Source organism: Uloborus diversus, chromosome 2 (assembly GCF_026930045.1).
Source record: "Uloborus diversus isolate 005 chromosome 2, Udiv.v.3.1, whole genome shotgun sequence".
NCBI classification, from domain to species: domain Eukaryota; kingdom Metazoa; phylum Arthropoda; class Arachnida; order Araneae; family Uloboridae; genus Uloborus; species Uloborus diversus.
The window spans coordinates 163,904,345-163,923,273 of NC_072732.1; the positions used below are offsets into that span (position 1 = coordinate 163,904,345).

Genomic DNA, 18,929 nt, shown 5'->3' on the forward strand with positions numbered 1-18,929 from the left:
AAAGAAGTTTGAGTCGGGAGCCGAAGACTTAAAGATTCCAAGAGTAGGAGGAGTTGGAGTCGGTCATTTTCTTTCGAGTCTGCAAATCTACCAGTGCTGCGGAGTCAGGGTCGAAAAGATTTTTGGGAAAAGGAGTCTAAGTTGGAGCAGGAGTCGGTCATTTTGCCTCCGACTCCGCAGCCCCGCTCTAAATCATGATCCTTCAAAATGATCGGTAATGATCAAATCGGAAGTTTTTTTTTTTCTGCCTCATTTCGTTTTGGTTACTCTTTCACTGTCGTGTCCTGAATAAATATAGCAGCGAAGATACATTGAAGGGCATTTCAATCGGCAGTAATATTCAAGATCCATTTTTTTGGGGTTCATAATTGAAGCACGTATGGAGGGGAGGGGGGAATACACGGTCGATAAAAGCAATATTTGTAGAGGTTTTAAATATATCTTTATTATTTAGAGTTAAAAAACGCATAAAGAGATCGTCTATAAAGGGCGTCATGGAGGTTGCGGGGGGAGAGAGTTGGTCGGTTTGTGATAGTTTGATAGGGGGAGGAGGGAGTAAAACAAAGCAGTTAAGGAAGCTATTTGGGCTATTTTCGTTATGATTTACTTAGTATGAAATTTAGATGTAAGGATGAGCAATTACTGTCCAACCACGGATTGTATGGAATTTTCAAGCGTCCAGATAAGACGAATCTATCTGAATGAGAGGGAAAAGTAAAAACTTGATGCCGGTATTCCGCTCATTTGAATGAGACTCTGCTTCTGCAAAACTGGCATCGCTTAAAAATAATAGATTCGTCCATTTCCGGCTGTAAAACGGATATTTGTCTTTCCATACAATCCGTGGTCAGACAGTATTGTAATTGTTATACAGAAGTAAATGAACTTTTAAGAAAAATCACAGAAAGTTACGAAAAGTAATCAGAAAATTAATATAAGAAAATCGCAAACACTTTTTTTAAAATCTATTTTTGTTATCCTTTTTTAAAATTTTATTTTTATTTTTTGTTTTTAAAATTCTAGTTTTACTTATTTATTCTTAAATTCCATTTTCGATTATTTTAAAAAGATTTAAATGCTATTTTTTTTATTTAATTTTCAATTTCAGTTTTTATCTTCTTAAAATTGTTTTTCAAATTCGATTTTTGATTATTTGAAAAAAAAAATATTTTTATTTATTTGTTTTTTACATACTTTTTATTAATTTTGTTAAAACATATTTTTATTAATTTATTTTCTTTAATATATATTTATTTTCTTAACTACTTTTTAACGCAGGAAGGTAAGAATCCCGCGGATCGATCAAATTTTTCCGTTTACCGGTTCTGGCAATTGAAAATAACAGTTCCAGAAGAATAAATTGGGGAAGTGTAGCCTAATGGAAACATGCGACGTTTAGAGGTTATATCTCTTTCTAAAAATGGAGATTGGCAAAGAAATATATGTGAAATAAGGCTGGTAATGTTTTATACTCACGGAGGAAGGATTAGTCCATCTGTTTTCGAAATCCTTTTTGGCTTGTATCAGATACTCTCGAACTGTGGGAGAAAAGTTCATTCAGCATGTTAAAATAATTTGACGTAATATATGTTTCAATTCTTTCTTATGAAAAGCATGGCAAGAGATAAACCACCAAAAATATCGCCTAAGATATCGAAATACGTACCATGGATGTTGCTGGCATAAAGTTAATTGAGTTTGGAATGCTTTTACCTTTATGTTTATACATACTACTTCATAGTATTGCAATCTGGCTCTGAGCTCAGGTAACCTTTTACCTGGTATCGTTCAAATTAAATTAACTTGAATAATCCGTTAAATGCTCATTAACGAGTCATAAGATTACTAATGGGTTAACAAGTAACAGTCAATGCACCAGTATTCACCTTTCAATATTAAGAAATAAAATTACTTCAACTTCAAATTTCAGTAAAAAAACTTAAAAATTAATCGTTTATGATATGGCGGCTAATTTTAAAATTTGCCATCATTTCCTTACATGAGGCACAAATAGAAAATTTGCCCCTTTAGAAACTAGGATCATCTTTGAATTTCTTGATTATTCATTTTCAGACATATGCAAACCAGGAAAGGATACAGGGGGAGGGACATGGGGGATGATGCCCTCCCCCCTAAACCGTCAACAGTATTGTGCTTCCACATTGTGTTCAAACAATTTATGAATAAAATGTAATTTTAATTCATCCAAAGTTTTTGAAAGTAAACATTTGAAATATTGCTTCTTTTCAAAGCTTATAGAATTAATTAGTAACGTTTTTGTCCTATTAGGTGCATTATTCCTATTTTTCCTAGCCGATTTGATGCTCCGTATTGACACTCAAGCATTTTCAGAAAATTTTCGCGCCTAAAACTGTAGGTTCGTATGTAGGAGAAGAAGGAACGAGAGGGAGGGTATTCCTCCATCATACTCCACCCCCTTCTAAAATGGTAGTCTGTATCCGCCCATGATCCAAACAGTGATAATTCCCACTCTTTGAAAGTTCTTTTCAGTCCAGAAAGATATTTTGAATAGTCTTAATCAACTATCAAATGCCTCACATTTTCAACTTTATTTCAACCAACCACTTTCATAAATTTGTCTGCTACTTGCACTCTTGTTAAGTAGTGTATTTTACGAAAACTCGTCTTTCAAAGATTTCACCAATTTTATTTTAAGTTTCGAAAGGTAAATTTTCCTGGAGGAACTAGCACATACGAGGCAGTGAGAAGCAAAAGGATGTAAGTGGAAAAACTAAACATTTCGACATAACCTGTACAAATGGTAGGAGAACCTCTCCTACCCCACCCATACGTTGGTGCAAGGGATGGCTCTAGTAGCCCTGGTAGGTCCTGCTATACAGCATGATTTATAGAGATATTTCAATGAAAGCCTACCGAGGATTTGATTTTCAAATGCGTTTTCTCGAAACTATAAAAAGTTCACTTACGTCCCTTTGCTTTTCACTGCCACATTATATTAATCTCCTATCAGAAACATATTGAGAATGAATGATATATGAAAATGTTCTTAAGCAAGGCAAAGATGAAAAGCTCAAGAAAACTATTAATGTTCTTAGGTTTGCAGTATTTTACGTTAAGACATGTGTAAGGTGCTACAATATAAATCTATAGAAAAATGGATACTTTGAAAAATGTCATTTCGAACTAATTTTTTCATTGGTTTAGTTACCTGAGCGCGGTTATAAGCCTACCAGGCTTCAAACTATACCTTGAAAACTAAAATACATTTTCTACGGTAATTTATTAAAGCATTTCATTAAAAAAATTTCTGTAATGTATCGTTCAGTAGCGCAAAATATTGTTAACAAATCGTTAAGTCATGTTCCTAGCGTCAATAGATTTCAAATAGACAGAGATGGATAGAGATAGATATACTTAACAGAGAAAGATTGAAAATTATGGAAAGAAGTGGATAGATATAGATTAACATAGATAAATAAATAATCTATTAGTACAGTGGTAGACACATCCGCTTCAACTGTTTTTTTTTTTTTTTTTTTTTTTTTTTGTGGATTTTTTTTTTATTTATTTATTTTTTTTTTTTGCGATTTTGTCGCGTGCGATTTATTTTTGTTCTGTATATGAACATTTCAATCAAATTTGTACATAAATGACAAAGTTATCTATAAAACGAGTGCTTGGTAATATCATCAATTGACGAAAGCAATTATGAATCAGTTTACCACTCGAAACTTTATGTAATGTCAGACTACGAAGGATAATGGTTATGCGCATTGAAAGGTTTTGTTTGTGTAAAATCACTACATAGGGAAATAAAATATTAAATAATGTTTACACATGAGTATTCTCTTGATCAGTTTATAAAAGGTTTAGTGAGGTTCCAAGTAGCTTTTTTTCAAAACGCAGTTCCTAGTTATTTTGTAAGGTTTTGCGTTATATTTTCTACATGAGATTTTTTTATGCGGCCTTAGTCACTGCATTAAAAAAAGTAATAATAATTGATTGTGCTGCGAAGACTTTTTTTTATAGGTCGTGATGTTTTGAGTAATTTTTTTTAGTGCGGTTATTATTATTATTATTACTATTTTGCGATTCATATCCGTCGCTATGAACAGGTTTTAGTGTATAGAAATCGCATTTTTTTAACAAGAAATTTTTTGATTGCCGTTGTACTGTTACAAGTTTCAATTCGTCATAGGAGGGTTCACAACCCCTATCCGCCTGCCATCTTCCTTATTTCTCGAGGAACTCCCTCCTAGTTAGTCACTGTGTGATAATAAAAGGGGGGGGGGGACTCTTCGGGGGTGATGCCATCTTTCTTCGGTACGCCACTTTTGATCATATTTTCTCTTACTTAATTGATGCATAAACCAATAAATATGTTTATGAAAATGTAGAAGTGTGCATGAAGTTGTTGTGCATTCTATATTTATCTTGGAGACTGAAAATTTCAAAGCATTCAGGATGAATATAACTACTGTTTGATCCCTTTGAAAAAAAAAAAAAAAAAAGGCGCGATATCAACATAAACTGGAAAATTATATGAATTCTTCGGACAGGTCGTTAATCTTCCGGTTGAGACTTTTCCCCCAGTTTAATACCGAGATCCTAAATAACAGCATAGGTCGCGCGAATTTAATCATCCTGTGTGAAAAAGATGAAACTGAAATAGCTCACGGTTGTGTTTTGGGATTTAAGTGTCGTGATTTATGTTTCGTTTCTGTTTCCCTGGTACACTTGAACGGGAAATAAAAAGAGCGAGAGTGACAAACGAGACCTTGGTAGCCATACTGTGGCAGTAGAACAAAAAAAAAAAAAAAAATGTGGGTGGCCCTTTTTTTTTTGTCACTTTTTGTCGCTTAATAGAATGTACGGCAATTGCTTTTTATGACGCTATTTGTTTTTAATTATATCATCGTTTGTATGCCTTAACCCTTTTAGTGTCATGGGGTCAGTAGTGGCCCCATTTCTGTCCAATGTTCGCTCTCATTTATGTGCTCGAAGTTGACTGATTTTGAGACCGAGAGGAAAAGGGATGAATAGTAGGTAAAATAGTTAAAAACTGATCTTATATCTTACATATCACTCAGGTATGATTTTCAAAGGAGTATGAAAACACTTTTTACTAATTTTACAGAATTAAGTAATGATTTCCAATTTGTCAATTACAACTAGTGTTGTCTTAAAACAGTGGATCAAACTTTACATAACGAAGAAAATATTTAATTTTCGTAAAAAAATCGCATATGAAACTCATCCTTTCAAAAAAAAAAAAAATAGTTATCTGCAATCTCAGGAGTTTGGATTTTGAAAGAGGGTAACATTTTTTCCTGTTTGTAGTGCCGCATCCGCGTAAAATCAAAATTCATTCGCGTAAAACAAAATAAAACGAGGGTCTACTGTAAAGCCATTCTAAAAGTTTATTCTGGCAAATAAGTTATTTAAGCCACAAAAATAAATTAACATAAATATTTTTAAAAAAATGAAAAAGCAAACAAATAAAAAGTTGGTTCAAAAATTTTAAAGGATCCACCAAATAAATGAAAAGAGCCTTTAGATAACATTAAACGATCCGCCAACTGCGCTATTTATCACCAATCTCGCCAAATGACCACGTTACCGTAACTACACCGAGTCTACAAAAGATCATTAAAAGTTCATCGAAATTTTAAATGAACTGACAAATATGCAAAACAAACCAGTGTATAACGATAAAAGTTCTATCAAAACGCAGGAGTTTTTTTTTTTTGCCAACTAAAGTAAACAACATTTAAAACTTTATTATTTATATTTAATTTCGCCAAGTGACCACACCGTCGTAACTCATCCTGATGCCGTTTAAAGTTGCAGTTTCCATATTCCTATCGAGACCCAAAAGGCCCCATTATGATATGCCTATTTTGTCGCAGGTGCGCAAAATGAAAATGATCAGTCTTTTCGATTAAAATGCAATCAAAGTTTTTTGCTTTTGCTTGTAACCAGTAGTTGCGGCAAACATAACTTGACAACACGGTGAACGCTACGCAGGTCCTAATCACAGCATTACGAAGCTGCCAGATGAAATTTTCCCCAACCATAAAAGACCATCTATCTTCAGTCGAACACGAAATCTTGCAGAGGGTCGCTGAAGAACTACGCCAGATTTTCAGTTACTAATATCTTTCATTTCAATGTTTAGTTCATGCAAGTTATTAGCCTTAGATAATTAACTTTGCCTATCATCACAATAAATAATTACAAGTATTAAATGAATTAATGCAAAATGCATTCTGAATATGCTTGAATTTTCAATTGTGAGCACTCCTTTTGTGAAGATTCCGATAACTGCGATTCTAGCCAATTGTTTCGTTTTTTGACGCCAAAGACTATTTATTCAGACGGAATGCATTTTCGCCTTGTTGATATTGCAAAATGAAATAGTTTTTTGCCTAAAACTTTTCTACCGCGTCAACATAACATTCATGGAAATATTTCCCCCCAAAAAAACTTTAATTAGGATATGACTCAATTTGATAATTGATTGGGATTTGATTGAGATTGGCGCCGAATTTTTTTAACTACTTTTTATTCTGGCAAAATCAGTTATATATTAGTGTTTCGTCTTTGTCGTCAGAAAAGGTGTCCATTGCCTAGAATCTTAATTGTTAAAATCTTTCTTAAAATTGTGTCCACTTTACAGAGGTAATTATCGTAACATCACAAACGCCAATTGAACGAAAAAAATTTCAAATTGCGGAAATTACTTTTCATGCTCAAATTTTGCGTTGTTTTTTTAATGACTTGATGTATTAATATGATGAATTATTTTACATTTTTATGTTATTATACGTAGTTGACAGGTTAATTTTGATGAAACTTTTCTTGTGGAATGGCTTGTTTCGTTAAAAAATTATCAACATTTTATTTCAAAATATTTTCAGCTATATTGCTTTTCGCAGCGTTTGACAAGAATATAGCGCTTTGTTTTCTCTAATTTGGAGAATTTTTTTTTAAAAACGAGTCTTTCACATAAAAAATATTCCCGACTTTTTATATTTCTATGGTTGAGGCAAACCTAACCTGGCAGCATTGTGAATGCTAAGCAGATCCTAATCGCAGCATTACGCCACTGCCAAATTAGCTTCGCCTCAACTATAATAGAGGATAACTAAAGTTTGGAGAATGTAATCTAAAAATTAACTGATTAGCTCACTAGTACTGTCTTCGTCTGACATAGGTTCTGATGGTCGATTTGCCCCTTGACCCATCAAATAATTAATAAAAGTTACTCAAGTGACATGAACGCAAAACTGAACATTTCTGTCTTCTCACTTTTAAAATAGTAGAATATTTATTTATCTTAGCACGAGCGAGACAAACATTAAAGTTATGGTTAATATATTGATGCTGGACATTAATAGTTATTGCCACTAATTTTCTTATTTATATAGAAATGAAGTAATGAGAGGAAATTTATTTTTAATACTGCTGTAACGCTTGATTATCTAGTTTTATATTTTAGTTTATGCTAGATCGAATTCTTTCAAAACAGATTGCTAAAAAATGGTACACACTAAAATTACTACACTATGAAATGTTTCCAAACGGCATAAAAACATAAATACGTGATTTGGTAAGCCCATAAGCCCAGGTTAAGAGTAGTTATTACCATTAAGGGAATAGTTACATTTGCGATCAATTAACATGACAAAGACGAGGGATTTCTTACAAATTTATTTCATAAAATGTTTTTAATAGCTTCTTTATTTAATTTCAAAAAAATCGGAAAAACAGAAAATATAAACACGTGGATATTTCACAAGAAAAACAAAGAAAATTCAACAACATAAATGCCCTTTAATGTTATGAAGCTGACCTCTAAAAGGATAAATGAGACCAGAAAACTGACAACTACAAAAAGTTGATTAAACTTTTCTCTTTCGGGCTCTTGTTAACGCATCATTTTGGAGCATCAATCAGCGAATGCTCAATAGATTTCGGATCAATCGCGAGGAGGATCCTGAAGCAGGAAAAACGGGAAAACATGGGATTCTAGCGCCATCTATTGTTGAGCAGTAGAAAGAAGTCTTTCGATATTTATGACGAAACTGTAATAAACACTTCTTGGGGATGTATAGCAGGGGTGTTCATGGCGCAGGATGCGCCATTGAAAATTTTAGATGGGTTAATGTTCGAAAATGTTTGATAATACTGGGAGAGCGAGGTCGTTCCTAGAGGGGAGATGTTTCATCGTCATTGGCAGGGATAGGCATCCGTGAATAGTATACTGCAGCTTGGAGTTCAATAAAAGGAATTTGCGACTTGTTGAACAAGCGATTTTTCTTTATGTATTTATGTTTTAAGTACGTGCATCTAGAATAAACAAAATTTCATACATATTTTTTAAGATTTTGATCTAAAAATACTGATTTCCAGTAAAGCATCAAATATTTGTTTGATAGTTTCAGGCAAACTTGAAATACCTAACTGCTAACATATAATGCTGGCATGTTTTCATTTTGCTTTATTTTAAATATCTTTCGCTAGCTAAATCGCAGATTTTACAACATCTATTAAATTTTTACAATGTAATCTTGGTGGACAACAGTTATTAAATGTTTATTAAGGTTTTAATTTGATTCGAAACTAGCTGGGATGCACGGTCTACCTTGAAAATAAAACTTATCCAAATGACGCGAGTTCAACAATCAGTGTTAAATAAAAGGAAATAAATAATATAATGTTGTCTTAAGTCTGAATAGCACACAGATCCTAAAATTCTCCATAAAAGTAGCCTTAGTCGCTAAGCATTCCTATTTGAATAAGAAAATGCCGTAAGTTTTAAAGTAGAAGACCCCTAAAAACTCTACTAAGAAATCCCCTAAAATTCAAAATGCTTGGATGAATTAGAAGTATAGACAAAAGGAATTATTACGTATATTATGGATATAAAGACATCCGACAAAAGCGTCGATTGTCGGATGTCTTTTCGTTCATAGGCTCACTTATTTTGCATTGAAAACGGGGATTCCTTGTAACCCCGAAACAAGTGTATGCAGTAATCTGCAATTTTGTGCAATTAATCGTTGTCACTTCTAATTTTACTTCTCCTGCACGTAAGTCAACCAACTTTATGTATTTCATATTTATTGTATCTTAAATTGGTTTAGCTTGGTTATATATATATATACGAGGCGTGTTTTAAAAGTAAGTTCCGTTTTGAAATAAAAAAAGAACGAGCACAGGTATAGCAAAGAAATTTATTGCACAAAAATCTACCGCTCTTACGCTATTTTTCAACATTCCTCCCGTGATTTTCCGAGCATTTGTCATGGCGTGGTACAGGTTTTTGTATACATATTCGTACAAAGTTGCCGCCTGTGTAGTCATCCTTGGGATAACATGTTCTCTGAGCTCATTATTGCTGTTGTGCCACAGACCACCTAGGAAAGACTTCAGATGTCGAAACAAATGAAAGATGCTGCGAGCGAGGTGGGGGTAGACCAGAGGATGTTCAAAAACGTCCCAGTCAAAGCTCTGTAAGAGTCCTCATGGTTGACTACACGGGCGGCAACTTTGTAGGAATAGGTATACAAAAACCTGTACCACGATATGACAAATGCTCGGAAAATCACGGGAGCAATGTCGAAAAATAGCGTAAGGGTGGTAGATTTTTGTGCAATAAATTTCTTTGCTCTATTTGTCTATTTGTACTCGTTCTTTTTTTATTTCAAAACGGAACTTACTTTTAAAACACGCCTCGTATATATATATATATATATATATATATATATAATTATTATTATTATTATTATTTAATCGGATGGTTGGAATCAGAAGCAAAGGAACAGCTCTAAAACCTTTCTTTTAGAAGAACATTTCAGGCATACGTAGGCTGTCGTCTTAAACGTAATTAATTACAAATCATGTAGCTTTAACTTAGATCCCGGTTCTGTGTAATTCTCAGTTCACAATGAAATAATTCACCCTTCTTCTGAATATTAAATGAAGCCTGCTGCAATTAATAACTATCGTGAAATATCAGGGTTCTTAAAACTGACTAAACGCAATAATAATATGTAAGCATGCTTCCATTAAAAACACGCGTCCTTAAGAACAAGGAATAAAAACACGAGTTTATGTTTTTAACCAATAAATAAATGAAAAAACACAGGAAATAAGAAATCTAATCATCTTGAACAAGAAAACTAAGGATTTGTGGTGAGTGTTCTTAAATTAGAGATTTGTAGCCGACTATTAAAGCGGCCGGATGTTAGTTCTCCCTTCTTGGCAAAGCTCTTAATCCTTCCGGGCAGCCAAAGGAAATTTCTCCTCGTACCAACACAAAAGATGCAGGCAGAGAGAAGGGAGAGACCGTAGGCATTTGTCCAAGTCTTGGGGCCCTGGATCCCGTCCAGATTCGCTTGTTTCACCATTGATTTCCATTGTCGCAGAGGCCGTGTCTGGATGTCGCCGCGGTAAGGTTCAAGTTCTGCGGCTCACGTGTGACAGGGGTGATTGAGATGGGAAGAAGTTTTGCTATTCAGGCTCATACCCAGGCACTGGAAAGCACCTTGGATAGTTGTTTTTGTTCGACCGATAGCTCTGCATTCACTGAATGCGTACCGTCGACCATATCACGAATTAGAAATGAATGAATAAGTTTGTGCTGCTAAGTAACTGCAAGAAAAACAACGTTGTAAATGCACAAATTTGCAACATATAGCAGACACGTTTCAGGGTTTTAAGAAGACTTTATTATTTATTTTTTTCTATGCAGAGAGCGCTGGGAAAACGGCATTCCCCGAAACATTTTTTTTTTAATTGTAAGAATGATGTTATGCAAATTGGTTTCAAACCAACGCTTTTTTTTTTTTTTTTTGTTAGTCTCCCCAAACTTTTTTTTTCTTCTAACTATAGCACTGGTTGTTAAGTCCTTCAAACAAATACGCTGTTTTCGGACGACTTTTCATTAGAAATGGGAAAAGACGGATGAGAAAGACCGTTTCTGTAATGTTTTGAATAATATAACAATGTTAGTTATCTTACTCTTACTTTTTATTTTACTTACTGTTACTTTTTGTTTATCTTATTATGTTACTTTTTCATACTGTTTACTTAAGATACCACTAAGTGGATCGATGGGTTAGACAACTGCTGAAATTCGTTTCTGTTATTGGGCTCTACTAGTGCACTGTTAAAAAACATTCCTGAAAGTTTAGGTTAAAAGTTACTCGCATCCATGTTGCCAGTAACTTTTACCTTAAATACCTATTTTACTGTAAAATTTTACGGCAAAATAAACGAGAGTTAAGAAACGCAAAATGCTAGCAGCAGGTTCGATCTCGGGACCAGTGGTCTCAGTGCACTCTATATACGCACTCTATATACGTTTCAAGTGCCCTCTTGCCTCACGAATAGTCATTTCTCAAAATTTCCACTTTAAGATTAGCCAATTTTGATATCTGCTCGCCACTGCATACGCACATGCACATATCATTTAGGTGTCATCATACTTTTAAAAACATAATGGGGTCGTTTCCAAAATTTTAAAAGTATTTTTGTCTGAAAGAGCATGCTTAAAAACATAGGATCTGACCATTTTTTAAATAATTTGTTTAAGTTTAATATTTAAAAAAAATTACTTAAATCGGTGCGCTTTTAATGTTTATGCTTCTGTCCGATGACATCACAAATGATGAAATGCCATTCTGTGTTGCCATTCACAGTGCAAAATATTTAATTCGCATCTTAACTCACGTGTATTGGCAACGATATAGTTGGTAACAAGCTTAGAGAGCAATTTTAATTCGCTTTTTGATTATCATAAAGTGGAAACGTTGTAGAAAGATGCAGCAAAGTGCGTCATTTGTGACGTAATAAAGACCACGTCTTGTTTGAAAAATCGGACATTTTAAAAAATTAATTTAAAAAAAAAACTGTTGCGGAAAATGAAAGTATTTTCTGGGTCCATGTTTTTTTCTTTTTTTTGCTTATTCTATCAATTTCAGTGACAAAAAGTACTATTTTTGACTGAAGGAAGCAAGCAACCTCATTGTAATTTTTAATGAGAGTTGTGGTTCATCACACAAACGAGGGATCCTCATCCAGTAAATTAAAAAGAAAAGTTTAAAAATGTATAAAAAAATTGATAAACTATTTAACACAGATTTTTGGTGATAGTACGATCAAGTATTTTAAACTATTATCTTAAGCTTAATCAGCTGTTTGATTAATACTTCGGTAGTGATTAAATCGCTAAATCGCATCAACTTGGTTGCGGTAATACGCAATGAAATACGTATAAGAAGTCAAATCTTGGTAACTGCGATAATATGTTGAGGCCGAGCATTCATATGAAGTGTATAGGAGAAAGTTGCGAGATAAAGATGATCACGCACACACAGAAAAAAAAAAAAAAAATGTAATTGATTAAAGAAAAATGAAACTATGAGAAGCATTCAGTTTGTTTCGAAAATATATTTTCAAGCAAATATAAAAATGTGTTAATACGTAAAACAAATCCTTAAAAACGCAACGAAGCAAAAAATAAACAAAAGCTAAACAATAATAATAAAAACAAGAAGTTCCGTCTAGAACTATATGAGCCTACTTTTCCGTATAAGTAAGGGAAAAAGGACAGTTCTGCGACAGCCGGCGGCTCTCCGGCTCATAGCCGCCGTCCATTGCCCCTCCACTTCCTCCGACCTTGGGTTGATCTTCCTCCTGATAGCCGCCTCCCAGGGCAGCCGCGAGAACCCGTAGAAGATGACGAGGGTTTTTTCCCGCGTTTTTGAATATTTTCCCGCGTTTTTGGACTTCGTTTTAGGGAATGGCAACACTTGTTGTCATGACAACCAGAGTTTTTAGTTTTCGGTTGGCAACACTTGTTGCTATGTTTTAACTTATGCTATGTTTAACGTCGGTGGCGCCATCTATTGAGAGGTTGATTTTTTATTTCCGGACTTTGAATATTTCTGCGAATTTAATTATTTTTATTTTTACAGAGTGTCGCTGCTGGGAATCGAACACCAAAAGGTCTTCGTAGTCGAGGGATATTAAGCACACGCGCTAACCACTCGGCTACGAAGGCCTACATATGAGTACGCTAATTGACATCCCAATATAATTTTCACATGAGGTAAATGCACATGGCGCCATCTATTGAGACTTTGAAGATTTTCCGTGATTTTTTTGGACTTGGAAATTTTTTTTTTTTTTTAAATCTTCGTTTTTAGGGAATGGCAAAATGTCGCAACGCGTTTTCGCCTACCCGCGATTTCGCTCGTGAAAGGTTATGGAGCTATTTTTCGCAAAATTAATTTTTTTGTTTTAAGTTGATGGTCGAAGTTTTGTTTTTAGGGAATGGCAATATGTCACAGTTGTTTGTATAGCTACATGTGTTACTTTTTGACATATCATCCAAAAAGTTACTACTTTTAGGATGGCAATATATATATATTTTTTTTTTATTTACAAAGATACTGGACTTAGTCGAATTTTCCTTGAGTTGGAACTTTAATTAGTGAAGTTTCATAAAAATAAATTTTAGTTTTAAGTTGATGGTCCCACCAAAACCAACCCGGTGTATTAAATCAATACACCCCATCAACTTTTTTTTTTTTTTTTAATTAGTCTGCCGATGCATAACAATTCACCTAATTTAGAATACGAATAAGTTACCAAAGAATTTGCCGAATAAAATAGGAACTTTGAAAATATTTTTCGCGATTTTATGGTTTTTGATTATTTTTTTTTACGAATCAGTTTATTTTCCAGCATTGGAATATTTTTCAATTTTGTTTATTTTCATACATTTCAGAGTTTGATTATTATTATTATTTTTTTATCATTAAGGTCTTCGATTATTTTTAAGGTCTTTTGGTTATGTTTAAGATCTTTTATTCATTTTTCACGATTTTTTTTTTATACTTAGTTTATTTTTTGACATTTCCAATCTTTAACTATTTTCTTACATTTTTAGTCTTTAACTATTTTCAATCAGTTCACATTTTGACACTAATTTTTTCACGATAAAGATTTTTTTTTTTTTTTTTTTTTTTCAAGAGTTTCATTTAATTTAACACTATTCATTTAATTAATTCAAATTTCCAGCTCAATATATGTACCATCGTCTCGTTCTAAGCATATTCCACAGCATTCTTCGAAAGAGCAAACATATTTTGCGTAATTTTCGAAATACGTTCATCGCGAACACATCAAATTTCCGAAATAAACATCTCCAAAGAATTTGTTATAATCAAATCAATACTTTCATAAGTGTGGAGTGTTAACGCTTCAACCAACGAATCGATGCTTTAATTGATCCATTATATAAAAAATTTTACAACACCTTGTCTTCTCATACACTTAAACGTACAATCTTCTCTTGCAGAGCGCAGGGCTAAATTTCAACCTTGCGAACTGATTCATATCCTTTAGATAATGGGAGGAGGGGTTTTGCCAATCAGTGAATCGCGCTTACACAGTCATAAGAGAACAAACTCATCTCCCCTCTCGTTGAAAAATCCTACCCCCTTATCTGCAGAGGTGTTTGCACTTCAATGAATTCGAACCATCTTGTTTTGGCAGATAAAGAAAGAAATAGAAAATTTTCTTCATTGAATTCTCTTTCGAAAACCACAAGTGGTCAAAGGGGAGGAAGATAAGAACTTCTCTCTCTCTCTCTCTTTCACACATACACACAATGGAAGGAAAACATTTTCTCAAATGATTTCATTCTAGCGTTTCTTCTAAGTCTTTAAATAATTTTATTCATATAATATTTTTTCTCAAACTATTATTTAAAAAACAAAATGTATAAAATAAATTGTCATAGTTGAAAATACATACAAATAAAAACAGAGAAATTGAACATCAACGTTTTTGATTAATCTACCGATGCAATTTGCATATGCCAAAACGAATTTAAATTTTAGAATATGGCAAAACGAATTTTCTTAACTTTTAATTTTTTTATATCGAGATTTTACTTGTAATGATCAATTTTTGCCTGATACAGAAAATCAAAAGAAATAATTTTCAACTTGTAAAATTTCAAAGAAATAATTTTCTTAACTATTTTTTTTTTTCTTACAAATCAAAATGAAATCATTTTTTTTTTTTTTTCACTTTCATACAACAAAATAATTTTCCAACTTGTAAAATTTCAAAGAAATAATTTTCTTAAGTATTTTTTTTTTTCCCTGCTGAAATAAAGAAAACAATATTGTGTTTTGAGCATTATTTTTCCTGCTGAAATAAAGAAAACTTATATGAATCACATCTTCAAGTTTTGATCATTATTTTTTCCTGCTGAAATAAAGGAATCAATCATATGTTTTAATTATTATTTTTTCCCTGCTACAATAAAGGAAATTTATTCATTTCATTGTCAGTTTTCCGAAAAGCCATTGATAATTAAATGTCAAATGGATTAATATATTCTACTTAATCAAATAAATGTCACATCAAATTAATTCTCATGAATGAAAATGTATGTTAAATGAAAACATGTAAATTTTTTCAAATTAAATACATTTATTTTTACATTTGTAAAAAATTATTTTTAAAAGTACTTACAGATAAATATTTTGCTGAATGAAGTAATCCCAAGTGATCACATTTAACACGTCGTCAGATAAAAATACATCCTCAGAAATTGATCTTGCAAGATCATTAAAATCCAAAGTTAGAAAAGATGCATTTTGAACACATAAGTATTTTGCACGAGAATCCAATGTCATGCATCCATGTCGACGCTGCGATGGGTGTGCGATTTTACACCCATTGCATTTGTAATTTTCATTTATACATAAGCACATTGCATCTACTAAATGTTTGCGAAGTTGTAAACGAATTTCTTCATCTCCAAGCATTTTTTTTTTATGTTCCAATTCTTCGCGATAAGTGCGAATCATTTTAGGTAAAATTGATGAAAATGTTACATTCTGCAACTTTTCCACAATGTCCGAATAATGTTCCGATAAGCATTTTACGCTTTCTTCGGGGAGTACAAATTCATCACAATTGTTGAATATAACACTGGAACCTGTAGAATCAATTGGATATAATTTGCACTCACCGTGCAAGTTGAGGACAATGATTTCATTATAGGCAATGAAACTGCTGTCTTTATAAACCAAATTGAAATCTGTCATTTTCTCCATAAAATCAACGAAAACATGAGGTTTAAACATAATGTTTTTACACGTATAATGGTCTTCTATTTGAAATGAAACGCTCCCATCTGCTTTGAGGAATACAAAGAGGAAAAATCCAAATTGAAGTTCATATGCTTTCTTTCTTTCCTCTTCAAAGCGGAATGCGCTTTTGAGATATTTGTGCAACCAATCTTCATTTGCTAGCTCCGTAGGTGGTGAAAGCACTTCAAATTGTTCACCAGATTCAGGCAGAGCGGGAATCAGTAGAGGATTCACTATTGTTGAAACTTCAATCATTTCCGTTTCGCTTGACATCATGGTCGGAACACTTAGTTTTTGACTTGGGACTTTTCTTTGACGCGGAGGACCAGTTGACACAATTGTTATTTCGGGTTGGTTGAACAGATGAAAATCGTCCATGCTGCATTCCTCCCTTCGTAAGCGTTTTGACAGATGAGTTGTTTCACTATTAGTGTCAAAATTGTTTGTAATGCAAGCATTCATCATATTAATTTTATAAATGAATCACTCTCAACCACACACCTCCAAAATTAGAGCAGAAATGAGAATTTTATCGAGATTTCAACGGCATTAACGTTTGTGGTGCTGGAGGTTGTGATGATTAATCATTGTGATAATGATTGCCTTAGGAAAGTACGTCTAATCTCGTTATCACATGACATCACAGGTCAAGTGTCCACACGCGACTCATGTGACGCTTAATCATCACAAATCTTGGATCAGTCTTTTGTCTTATCTTTTAAGCATGCGCGCAGCGCTTAGTCGAGGGTGTATTGTCTTATCAAGAATCTGCTCACCTACCAATCAAAGACTTGAAAAAGTGTAACATCACTATTTCAAACTTTAATTGGTCAATTGAAAATGACATCATGTAGTAAATTTTATCGGTTTGAACTTAATTTCAACTCACTTCAGAGTTTTGTATCGTTTAGATCACACGCTCAAGTTTTAGCTCTCTCCATAGTGTTATTCACCCCTTAGCGTATTAATTTATTAGAAATGGATTCTACTTCGAACAACGCATCTACTTCTGGATCCAACGTAAGTTAAATTTTTTTTTTAAATTCTTAATTCAAATACTTAATTCTGAATTCATTTTGACTTTGCATCAAATTCTTAATTCTGATACTTCATTTAACTTTTCGATTTCGTATTTAACTTTTTTCTTAAAAATTAATTTTAACGTTGTTGATTTTTTTTTAATTTAACTTTACAATTGATTCTTAATTTAATTTAGTTTTTATAATTAATTTTAGTTTTTAATTCATTTAACTTTTTAATTCATTGGACTTGCAATTGATTTTCAATTCTCAATTCATTTCGACTTTTTAATTGTTATTGACCAATGTATTCTTTTCACAGTTCATTAACTTTGGGTTCACTGAATCAGAATTAGATGAAATTTTATCCCGTGTTCCGCAATCTGCACTGACCCCTGCAGTTATTATGCCTCCCCCAGGATTCACATCAATTGTAAGTATTATTCCTTATTAATTATTCTCATCATATATGTAACCATATTTTTTGTTGAATTTGTATTTATTATTTTTATTATTTTGGAACCAGGCTGCCCCAAGTACCGCGACACCTCTTGTTGCTCAGGCCGGATCGACTTCTATTGTTCCGACTACAATGCCCTCTCCCGCTGTCCCCTCCGGGTCGAAGCCTGTGCATGTAAGTACAATTTTACATTTCAATGATATTACATTTTAGGCATTAACTGCTTTTAATTGATCATTACATGTAAAAAAATTTTTTGATTGTGAAATAGAAAAAAAAATTCTTAACAGATTAAAATCTTTTTGATTGTTATAAGTAAAAAATCTTATTACAAGTAAAAATCTTTTTATAAGTTGAAAAAAGAATTTATAACTGTTGTTAAATAGAAAAAAATACAAACGCTTTTAGTTTATCGTAACAAGTCTAAACTTGTATTATCATGTCTGAAGCATAGTATCATTCTTTAAAAAAAAAAAAAAAAAAATCGCTCTCTCTTACAATTGTTAATTTTTAAAATCAAGAGAGAGGGACCCATTTTGGATGGGAAATGTATTTATGTGTTTTCAGGTGCGCGCATGGGAAATTGTCATAAGATTGAAAAAATTGTATATGTTTACTAGTTTGAGAAATTGACGAGAGGAAAAATTTGTTTAATTACATGCACTTTGAAAATTTATATTTGTAACTTTTTTAAGATTCGGAAAAAGAATTAAATGATAGTGAAAGAAAAAACTTTTACATGATAGAAAAAATTTTGCATAATGAATTTTTTTTTTTTATATGCTAGACGAAATTTATTTACCATTTGAAAAAAAAAATAATTTTAATAGTTTGTGAAAGTTTGAAAGAAAAAAATTGTATATGTTTACTAGTTAGTGAAATTGTTAAGAGGAAAATTTGTTTAACTACAAGTAGTTGAAAAAAAAAAAAAAAAAAAAAAACTATATGTGTGATTACACTGCTTTGATTGAAATCCTTACAAGTTTAAGAAAAATTGTTTAAGGAAAATTTATATTTACAATTCGAAAAAATTATTTATGTTATAAAAAATTTTAAATGAGTGTAAATTTATTAATGTTACAAAAATTTTGCATGTTGGAAAAACATTTGTGAGGAAAAATTATTTGCTTTGGAAGAAAAAAAAACTTCTGCTTAGAAAGATTTTCTTTTCAAAAGCAATCCAACCCTTTCTTTGCTATGAGCTGGCGAGGGTGAAGAAATTCGTCCTTCGACACACTGCGAAAGTTAGACCCCCTACTGTTTCTCCGTTTGACGCATTGAGTG

At 32.6% G+C, this 18,929-nt stretch overlaps 1 protein-coding gene across 4 annotated transcripts in view; it reads right to left on the reverse strand.

Annotated features, from left to right (window-relative positions):
• The window catches only part of LOC129216119 (cAMP-dependent protein kinase catalytic subunit alpha-like), a 315,436-nt gene that overhangs the window by 39,371 nt on the left and 257,136 nt on the right, over positions 1-18,929 (reverse strand). For all 4 annotated transcript variants that reach the window (XM_054850272.1, XM_054850274.1, XM_054850271.1 and 1 more), the window contains one exon: positions 1,477-1,538. In XM_054850272.1, the coding sequence (XP_054706247.1) occupies positions 1,477-1,538 (62 nt within the window). The remainder of the gene's footprint in view (positions 1-1,476; positions 1,539-18,929) is intronic.